This window comes from Lagenorhynchus albirostris, chromosome 13 (assembly GCF_949774975.1).
Source record: "Lagenorhynchus albirostris chromosome 13, mLagAlb1.1, whole genome shotgun sequence".
NCBI classification, from domain to species: Eukaryota; Metazoa; Chordata; class Mammalia; order Artiodactyla; family Delphinidae; genus Lagenorhynchus; species Lagenorhynchus albirostris.
In genome coordinates, this window is record NC_083107.1 from 25,585,525 (window position 1) to 25,595,829 (window position 10,305).

The following is a 10,305-nucleotide window of genomic DNA, read 5'->3' on the forward strand; positions in this document are numbered from 1 at the left end:
CTGTAGGCGGGGCGAGCCCGCCAGCGGCGTGGTTGCCGAGGCGACCGATAGGCGGCAGCAGCAGCGGCGGCGGGACAGGAAAGCAGCTGGATGCCCGGGGCTGGAGCTACAGCTGCGGCGATGACGCACGAAGGCCCGGTGAGCTTTAGCTCAGCTGAGGGTGCCCCAGAGCGGGGATAGACCGTTAAGATCGGTGTCCTGAACCGTGGGCCAGCTCTGTGCCACCCGGCGCCCGCCCTCCATGCGGGCATTCAAGATGACCAAGGAAGCCATGTCGGTGCACTAGGGCAGAAAATCTACACCTGCACCACGCCCACTCACAAGCATTTTCACACTTGGAACCTGAGGGAAAGGGGTTAAATGGGTGGTGCAGAGCTCAAGAACAAGAAGTGACTTTGGAAACAGTTAATGCATGTATAATGTTTCTTATACTGAGGTGTACCCATTTGAATGGATAAACCAGAATTAGGCATTGGGGAGAGGTGTTGCTAGATATGATACATTTCGAGAATTTCAGGAGGAAGAAATGGATTAAACAACAATTCTGAGGCTGTACTTGAAAGTCAATTGTTTAAAGCCGTTATCACGGGTGTCACATGAGACGCTGGGTGGGGAAGTCTAAGGAACCAACTCTCCCTACCTGCTCTGCTTTGGCCAAGCCTGGACTGGGCCATGGGCCATTCCCTGGGCTTGCCAAGTGGACTGTTCTCTCTAGCAGAGAGAGGAAATGAGGCTTAAGGGATTTTGAGTTCAGCATGAGGTTTAGGAAACACCAGAGTTGGGGGAGAATGAAGTTTGGGGAACACCATGTATGAGGCAATAAGGGTGGGGATGGGGAGGCAAAGGTTTGGGAAGATTACGTTGGGAGGTAAATTTTAGAAGGAATCAGGTTCAGGGAGACTGTTGTGGGGAAATGAGAAAGCTCCCAAGAATCTGCTACTAAATTCCTATGTCCTTAATATGGATTTTGGGGGGACTAGATTTTTCTTTTTCAGTGGATTTTTCTTGATTATAAAAGGATACAAAGTCACTGTAGAGAACTTATAAAATGGAGAAGAGTGTAGGAAAGAAACATATCCAGTATTACAATTTTTGTGCTTTCCTTTTCTTCAACACATCTGTTTACATATCTGAGATCATACTTGATATGTAATTTTGTATCCTGCTTCTTTCAGTTAACATTACATCGTAAGTATTTACCTATGCTATTGTAAATTCTTCCTAAAGACTGCCTTTAATCATTGCATAATAGTCCATCATATAGGTAGCACACAATTAGCCACCTATTCTCTTTTTGTTAGATGTATGTTTTCAATATTCTGCTATTATAAATGACATCACAGGGACTATTTTAGAGAATATATATTTTCATTTCAGAATATGCCTTTGTGTGTGTTCATAAAACTGGAATTGGTACTTTTGAAGGTTGGACAGCTTTTCAAAAGTTTATTAGTCATCAACAGTTCCACTTTTGTGAAATATTATGTCCTTTGCTTATTATCCTTGGAGGTCTTATGATTTTAAAAAATTTTATGCATTTTTAATGTATTGGGGGATATTTATCCTTTTTTAAAATTTGTTGCTCATATTTTTTGTTTAGGAAGCAGGATAAAGTCAAACTCTGGAGTCAGACAGACTGGCATATGAAATATGACCCCACTACTTCCTTGCTCTGTTGTCCTGGGCAAATTCTGTAAAATGGGGATAAAAATAGTATGTAGTCTAAAAAATGTAGGAATTGAATCCATGTATGTGACTGATATACTTTAAGTGCCAGTAAATGAAAACTACTATTATCACCTTCTAATTAGGAATGTTTTTTTTAAATAAGCAGAGGAAAATTTGACATATATATATATATATACTTATCTATCCATTTCTTTATTATTTCTTACATTACTTTTATGCTTAGGCAGCTGTTTCTCACCCAGAGATTATATGACAATTTAAACTATTTTCCCCTACATTTTAAAATAACTTTATTTATTTTTGGCTGCGTTGGGTCTTCACTGCTGCGTGCGGGCTTTTCTCCAGTTGCAGCGAGCAGGGGCTACTCTTCGTTGTGGTGCGTGGGCTTCTCATTGCGGTGGCTTCTCTTGTTGCAGAGCATGGGCTCTAGGCGTATGGGCCTCAGTAGTTGCAGCACATGGGCTCAGTAGTTGCAGCACGTGGGCTCTAGTTGTGGCTTGTGGGATTAGTTGCTCCTCAGCATGTGGGATATTCCCAGACCAGGGATGGAACCCATGTCCCCTGTATTGGCAGGTGGATTCTTAACCACTGCACCACCAGGGAAGTCCTATTGACTTTTCTTTCTCAAGTTCTTGAACTTGCAAGAGTTTTGAACACTTTGAACTAGTGCAAATAGCAAGGACTGTGCAGTTAGAGCTATATATAGCCTGGGTTCACTGTGTAATCCCAAGCAAGTGGAGGTAAACTGCTGTCAGGTTTCAGTTTCTTTGTCTGTAAAATGGGCTAGTGAGCTGTTATGAAAATTAAATTAGCTAGGTCACACACCTGAAAAGCATCTGTCACATGGTAGTCTCTTAGTAAATTATCCCTCTCTAAAGGCTTTCTTTCCGACTAGACCACTTGAGGAAGCTTCCTCCTAGCCCATAACTGCTCCTCCACTCCTTAGTTTCCCACCCTGATTGCCTTGTTCCTTTCCCACAGAGGCAGGTCCGAGACCGCGGGGTGACCCGATCCAAGGCGGAAAAGGCGCGGCCGCCTACGGCTCCGGTGGTGCCGCAGGTGGACATAGTGCCTGGGCGGCTCACTGAGGCTGAGTGGATGGCGCTCACGGCTCTCGAAGAGGGCGAGGAAGTGGTGGGGGACATCTTGGCTGATCTGCTGGCCCGAGTCATGGACTCTGCCTTTCAAGTCTACCTGACTCAACAGGTGGGCCTGGATCCTTGTTCTCCAGACCCATCTCCCCTCTCCCTGACCCCTCCCTGCTGGGCTGAGACCCTTTCTCGCCTCTGCAGTGCATTCCATTCACCATCAGCCAGGCCCGGGAAGCCATGCTGCAGATCACCGAGTGGCGCTTCCTGGCCAGGGACGAGGGAGAATCTGCAGTGGCAGAGGACCCCACATGGGGCGAGGACGAGGAACCCTTGTCTTGCACGACGGATGCCTGGGCTCAGGGATCCGTGCCCGTGCTACACGCGCTGACCTCGGTGGGGCTGGAGGAGACCTTCCAAGGCGAAGTAAGCTCAGCCCCCAGCTACCTCCCAGCTGTCACCGCTGCCCCCGCCGCGTCTTCGATCTCCTCAGGGCCTCACTGGACTGCTCCAACCTCCTCTCTACCCTTTCTGACGTCTCACCACTCACCCCTCACCTCCACCCTGGTGCATTTCCCCAGGACCAAGAGAACGTGGACCAGATCCCTTTAGGAAGATCGTGGATGGATACAGGCTCTCAGGAGCGGATGGAATCTTGGGAGCGTCCTCCTGAACTGAGAGTCACCCCGGGCCCCCTACCCACCCCGGTCCTGTTTCAGGAGACAGGGCCCAGGGGTCCTTTAGAGAAACTGGACGACCAGGCGAGGGGCCACCTGTTTGCAGTCGGATCCTTGAACGCGAGCAGCCAACCGTCGAAAGAGATGGCGCCCGCCGGCAGTCCCCACCTTTCTCTGGAGCTGTCCTTGGTAGCCAGCCCTCAGGCCTCTGTCGAGAGGGCACAGCCCCTCAGCTCTCAGTTCTCGCTCGAGGACCTCTACTATTCCCAGCCGCAGCCGTACGCGGTTGGAGACCGGCCGGAGCTCAAGGAGGAGAAGGTGCCCCGCATCCCCTCGGTCGTGTCGGTGTCCGGCCCCTCTGCGGGCGGCCCCACCACGCTCAGCGCCTCCGGGGGGTTCCAGCCGCAGCACCCCGGGCGCGCCGATGCGCGGCCCAGCGCGCTGCACTACAGAATGGGCCGCAAGGCGGCGATGGCGCGCCTGGACCCAGCGCGGCTGTCGCGCCACTGGGTGCGCCCGCTGGCGGAGGTTCTGGTCCCAGACTCCGAGACGTCCCCCCTGGAAGCCTACCGCGGGCGCCAGCGGGGCGAGAAGATCGAGGCCCCAGCCGGACCGCAAGCCTCCGCCCCCAGCGTCCGCGTCTCCCCGTCAGTGTTCTTCCCTATCGCACCTGGCGTTCCTTTCCGAGCCTTGGGCCCCGGCCCCAGCCTCCAATTCCCTACTTTAAGTTTAGGCCTACCGTCGCCAGGTTTTGGTTCAAAGCTGCCCTTCGCTAGTCCCGGGCTCCGTTTTCTTGCCACACACCCGGCGCGCCCCGACGTGGCCCGCAGCCCCAGCCCCAGACTATGGCCGGGTGCCAAGTGGCCCAGAGGCTGGGAGGGGGAGGGCGAGTTGCTGGGAGAGCTGTGGGCTGGCCGCACCCGCGTACCTCTGCAGGGCCTGGACCCTGGGGACGGGGAGAGCCAGGATCCTCACAAGTGGCTTCATCCCGTGCCCCGAGTTCTCGAGGCCAAGTGCCAGGTGATGCGGAAGCCCGTGTTGCTGCCGGAAGCACTGGAGCTGGCTCCTGGTGTGAGCATGTGGAACCCAGCCACCCAGGTGCTGCTCAGCTCTGCTGAACCTCAAAAGGAGGACAAAGAAGGTGGCACCTCTCCTCCACCCACATAGGTGCCCCAAAGCCCCAGGTGACCGTGGCACAGTTAATGAAGAGCTCAACCCCCAAAATGTGGTCACTCCCCTCCAAGCGCCTGCCCCATTCTGAGCCCTGAACCTCAGGCAGTGTGAAACCTACCTTCCTTCTGTCTGCTTGCCAGAAATAAACACCTGAGTTGCCTTAAGTATTGGCCTGATGTCTGTCAGTTTCTTCCAAGTGTGTGCTCTCGTGAACTGGAGTGGTCTAGAAGAATATAGAACACTGACTCCAGGGAATAATTCCATTACACCCTTAGGAGACCCTGCTTTAGGGCCAAGGTGGCTCCCCAGCAGAGGCATTCTGGAGAACCATCCCCATCCCCACAAAGGAGCAGACATAAGGGTTCCAAGTGGGGTCTGCCTCAGTTTGGAGAATTTATAAGAGTCTCCTTCCAGTAGGGGAAGAAGGGGATGACCCCACTTAAGCACAGAGTGATTCGAGACATGAGGAAGTTAATTTCCAGTCCCTGGAGCTCTGTCAGTTCATCTTAGAGTGCAAACCCAAGTTTCACTTGGAGACACATTTGAGCCTATGCAGGGTTTAGGGAAACCTGGACTCTCTTGATCTTTGACTTGGACCAGCAATGGAGTGAGGCAATCAGATAGCTAGGGAAAACAATTTAAGGAGGAATTCACTCTCAGTTTCAAACGGGATGCTCAAGCACACCCATGAGTGAGTGCCTCCTTAAATTTTGTGCCTTATGCTCCACACCAACCTCTTGCCTAGTCCTACTCAGCTTTGACTAGTCCCTCCCCACCCTCCCATGGGCAGCACTTCCAGTGGCAGACCAGACTTCGCTGCTATGTCACTGTGGTCTCTACTCAACACCCCAGTCTGGGGTCCTGGCTCTGTCCTCCTCATTCTGGTCCTCCTGCTTAGACTAAGTGTGCAGGTCTGGCATAAGTTGTATCTTTGGGACCTCCAATGCTGCTCTACGGATTTGACTGGGAAGATAGCAGTGGTGACTGGGGCCAACAGTGGTGAGTGCTCCTCCTGCCCTGTCACTTCACTAAGGGCCTCAGCCTCCAACAGCCCCAACAGGGAGGGCAGGGAGGAGGACCAGCACCCACCGTCAGAACATTTGTCTCCCCCCGCACCCCCCCCCACCACGTTGCCCTTTAGTCACTCCCCAGACTAGCATACTCTGAAGCTGCCCTCCCACAGGCATCGGGAAGGCTGTATCCCAGGAGCTGGCCCGCCGCGGGGCACGTGTGATCCTGGCCTGCCGTAGCCGGGTGCGTGGACAGCGAGCCCTGGCCGAGATACAAGCGGCGTCAAAGAGCAACCGTCTCCTGCTTGGTGAGGTGGACCTGAGCTCTATGAACTCCGTCCGAAGCTTCGCTCAGCGGCTTCTGCAGGAGTATCATGAGATACATCTCCTGGTTAACAATGCTGCAGTCTGTGGTATGTGCCTTGACTGCTTCCCCTAAGCACATTTCAGGAACCTCCTTTCTAGCTCAGGGGCCCCAAAACAGGCATCCTCCAAGCCTAACCTGTACAGACCATGGAAACACTGTAATTCAGACACTATCCTAAAATGCCTACCTTAAGTTATAGCCTCAAACTTCATCGCCCCCATCTCAACACATCCATGCTCCTGTGGCATTTCTACTGAACCCAATATGTCCTCCCCAGACTTTGTCTCCCTCAGGGTCCTCACTCCATCACCCACCACCTATGTTTTCATCTTCTCCCAGGATTCCCCACTACACTTACCCCAGAGGGCCTTGATCTCACCTTTGCCACCAACTACACTGGACCCTTTCTGCTCACAAATCTGCTCCAAGGTAAGGAAGGAGGGGTGCTTACCTTCTGTGCCACCCCCACTTTTCCATTCCCCCGGCATTTTTGTGCTTACTGTCTCCCGTGGTCATCTCCTTTCCCTTGGCACCCAGATGCTTGCTGAGCAATGACCCAGCATATTTTTGCTGTACACAGCAGGGAACCCACCTGGCAACAGTCAGGATTAGGAGGCTGGTAATGGAATCAGTCAGCCCCAGATACAACCAGCAAGAGGATGTAAGATCTACATCCCACCTCTCTTTCCCCCAGCTCTGAGTTCTAGCCAGACTAGTAGAGTCAGTCATCTCAACAAAAGCTTCTTGAGGGTGGTATTAGGCTACTAGAATTAAGGAGGTTTGTATTCTTCCTAGGGAGGGGAGGGATTGGGTGACAGGCACATTCTCCCTAGCATTTTCTTTGGCTTGTCTAATAGCCTCTTTAAAAGAAAATTAATTTTTTGGTCAGGTATGCCATGTCCAAAGTACAAAAGGGTATGCAGTAGAAAAAAAAAAGACAGAAAGAAAGAAAGAAAAAGTCTCCTCCTCTCTTGGAAAATCAGCTACCCGTTCCCCTCCTGGGAGGCAACTACTATTGCTAGGTCTCATGTACCCTTTAGTGGGTGATTAAATTAGCCCCAACTGGAAAGTGAACAAAGAGCAAGGCCAAACCCTATGCATTTGGTAGGCCAAACCCTACCCATATGCCAGGTCTCATGTACCCTTTAGTGGGTGATTAAATTAGCCCCAACTGGAAAGTGAACAAAGAGCAAGGCCAAACCCTATGCATTTGTAAGTATAAATATTCCCCCCCCTTTCCAAAAATTATAACATGCTACAATACCCTGTCTGTACCTTGCTTAGTAATAGTTTCTTAAACTGCCTTCTCTCCCATCTTCCCTTCTCTAATCTATTCTCCCTTCTGCCACTTCTAAGAAATCACCTTTCATCATATCACTTTCTTGCTTCAAATCCTTTGAAGGAACTCTGTACTTTATATAATAAACTAAACTGCTTCTCTCTCCTTAAAAGACCCTCTGCAGGCTGAGAGTCTCACCTTTGCCTTTCCCAAACCCACACCCTTGTCTCCAGCCAGACAATCTGTATCTCTTGGGCCACATTCTGTTTTTTAATTCTGGCTGTGCTTTTGCACATGTATTTCCCTCTATCTGGAATACGCTTTCCCATCTCTTTAGCCTGTCTAACTTAATTCAGCTGCCAACACTCAGCACAGATATCACTCGTGCTGTGGATCCTGCCCTGACACCTCTGCCTCCCCCAGCCGTCCCCATTTACAGGACTCCCTTAGTCCCTGTACACATCTCTGTTCCTGCACTGCATGAAGATCAGTCTCCAACTAGGCTGTGAGCCCCTTTGGTCTTCATGTCACTATGTCTGCAAGTTTGGAGTTCACTGTCCTCTTTAAGAATAATCTTGTCTCCAACAAATTTTGGCTAAATACCTCCTGCTCTAGTTTTCATTTGTGATTCTTCATTTAAATGGGGGGCTCAAAATAGTTTTAGCATTTTGAAACAATAAGTAAACTCATATGTGACAACTACAATTTTTTTTTCAATAATTTTATTTATTTATTTATTTTGGCTGCTTTGGTCTTCGTTGCTATGCACAGGCCTTCTCTAGTTGTGGTGAGAGGGGGCTACTCTTCGTTGCAATGCATGGTCTTCTCAGTGCGGTGGCTTCTCTTTGTTGCGGAGCACTGGCTCTAGGTGCGCGGGCTTCAGTAGTTGTGGCACATAGGCTCAGTAGTTGTGGCTTGCGGGCTCTAGGGCATAGGCTCAGTAGTTGTGGCGCATGGGCTTAGTTGCTCTGCAGCATGTGGGCTCTTCCTGGACCAGGGCTCAAATCCATGTCCTCTGCATTGGCAGGTGGATTCTTAACCACTTCACCACCAGGGAAGTCCTACAACTTTTGATACTTTATATAATCCAGACTTTTTTCTGTATAGTTAGGAACTCTTTTTTTTTTAAATTTACTTGTACCTGTTCTATTGATAGTAATTTTACTTTCACTCTTTTGGAAGATAGTTAAAATTTTAAAAAACCCACACCTTCCCAAGTATTTCTGCACACATTTCTTTTCCCCCTAAACCTAGCACCCATATGTCCTTAGCACCTAGCGTGGTATCTGCCATAATACAGGGTCCTAGTGAATAACTGTGGAATGAATAAGTAAAAGAATGAATGTATGAATGTGTGAAAGACAGTTTTCACAGCATTTCGAGCCTCTCCTTCCCCTTCTTAGCCATCAGCAAGATAAAAATATAAACAAGGATTAATTAAATTAGCTCCAGCTGGCAAGTGAAAGAAAAGGCAAAACTCCATTTTTACTTTAGGCAAAAAAAAAACAAAAACCCACTATAATAAAACAAGAGGAAGAGCATTAGGAAAACAGCTAATAAAAATGAAGTCTCAGTTCACATTATGCTGTGCCTCTCCTGGGCGCCTGCCTGGGGACCCACTGACTCTCTCCTGAAAGCCTGGGATGGTCCCTGTCCTCCTGGAGTCTCATGGAGAAGCAGGTTGGGGAGTGGGCATGGGAATTTACTCTAGTACTTGGATTGGTGTGTGGTCCTCTCTCTACCCAGGGGCCCTTCAGCGGGCAGGGTCAGCCCGGGTAGTGAATGTGTCTTCCTTCCGGCAAGCACATGGGTACATTGATGAGGAACATCTGATAGGGGCTGGTAGACCTTTGACCTTCAACCAGAACTATGACTGCAGCAAACTTCTTTTGGCCTCATTCACTGGGAAGCTTGCCCAGAGACTGCAAGGGACAGGTAACTGCCTCTGACACCCCCTACTCCTCCACTCCCAACACTACCTCCCAACACTTCCCATCTCATTCCAATATATTCTGGCCATATAATACTCCCAATATCCCCCAAGCCAGCTGTTAATATCCTCCATTTATCATCTGTGCACCCTATGTTTCTCTCAACCCCATCTTCATATCTCCCTTCGTCCTTTTCCAACTCTCTCATCACCTACAACTTCCCTCTCCTCCAACATCATCCATCATGTTCCCCCTCAAGATCACCCATCACTTTCAAATACTTATGTCTCCTTACTGGCTCAGATATCACCGTTCATGTAAGTTACTAAACACTGACTTCCCTGGCACCACCCCCAGGTCTCTTGTCACCTCTACCCGACAGATCTGAAAGGATCCTCCTCCCCTCATTGCACATTGCAGAACCACACTTAACCCTTTCTTCCCAACATCCTCCTCTCACTTCACTTTGTACTACATGTGTCTCACCCTCTCAGGTGTGACTGTGAACTCTGTGGACCCAGGTGTTGTATACACGAAGATCATGAGGCATTTCTCTTGGCCATATCACTTCCTCTTCTGGCTCCTCAGCTTCTTCTTTAAGGTGGGTAGTGGAGGGTGGGGCAGGGCTCTGCTGCTGAGTGTCCTTTACTCCTCTTCTTCCCCCGTGTCTCTACAGGATAGCAAACAAGGTGCAATCCCAGTCCTCTACCTGTGCTTGGCAAAGGAGCTGGATGGCATTTCTGGAAAACATTTTAACAGTTCCTGTGTGATAACTCTTCCCCCTGAAGCTGCTCGGGATTGTCACGTGGCCCAAAGCCTCTGGAATACCTCAGTCCGACTAACAAACCTAGACAAGGTGGACTGATCTTCTGTGACCCCTGCCCTAACTAGCCACCCTCTCCTTGACTCCCAGCCCTTACTCTGATTATGCCTTCTGTTTGCTGGCTCCAAGGATCAATCTCTTTGTCCAGTATAGTGACCACTTCCTCTTCCTGTTGGTTCAGGGGCGTGAGAGCTTAGATCAGCCAGGGGACAGTTTCAGCCTCTACTTTACTGCTAGTACTTTGATAGAAGTGTTCATGTCTTGGGCA

At 49.9% G+C, this 10,305-nt stretch overlaps 2 protein-coding genes across 2 annotated transcripts; both read left to right on the plus strand.

Moving 5' to 3' along the window:
- Positions 1–76: 76 nt before the first annotated feature.
- C13H2orf81 (chromosome 13 C2orf81 homolog) lies at positions 77–4,739 on the plus strand. The gene is made up of 4 exons (XM_060168947.1): positions 77–138; positions 2,671–2,895; positions 2,982–3,203; positions 3,359–4,739. Exons 1-4 carry the CDS (start codon positions 91–93, stop codon positions 4,619–4,621), a joined length of 1,758 nt encoding a protein of 585 aa, XP_060024930.1. The 5' UTR covers positions 77–90; the 3' UTR covers positions 4,622–4,739.
- Positions 4,740–5,448: 709 nt separating this feature from the next.
- On the plus strand, positions 5,449–10,079 carry LOC132531046 (retinol dehydrogenase 12-like). The gene is made up of 6 exons (XM_060168560.1): positions 5,449–5,626; positions 5,811–6,050; positions 6,344–6,433; positions 9,030–9,218; positions 9,709–9,815; positions 9,891–10,079. The coding sequence occupies exons 1-6, from the start codon at positions 5,449–5,451 to the stop codon at positions 10,077–10,079; spliced, it is 993 nt and encodes a 330-aa protein (XP_060024543.1).
- The last annotated feature ends 226 nt before the right edge of the window (positions 10,080–10,305 follow it).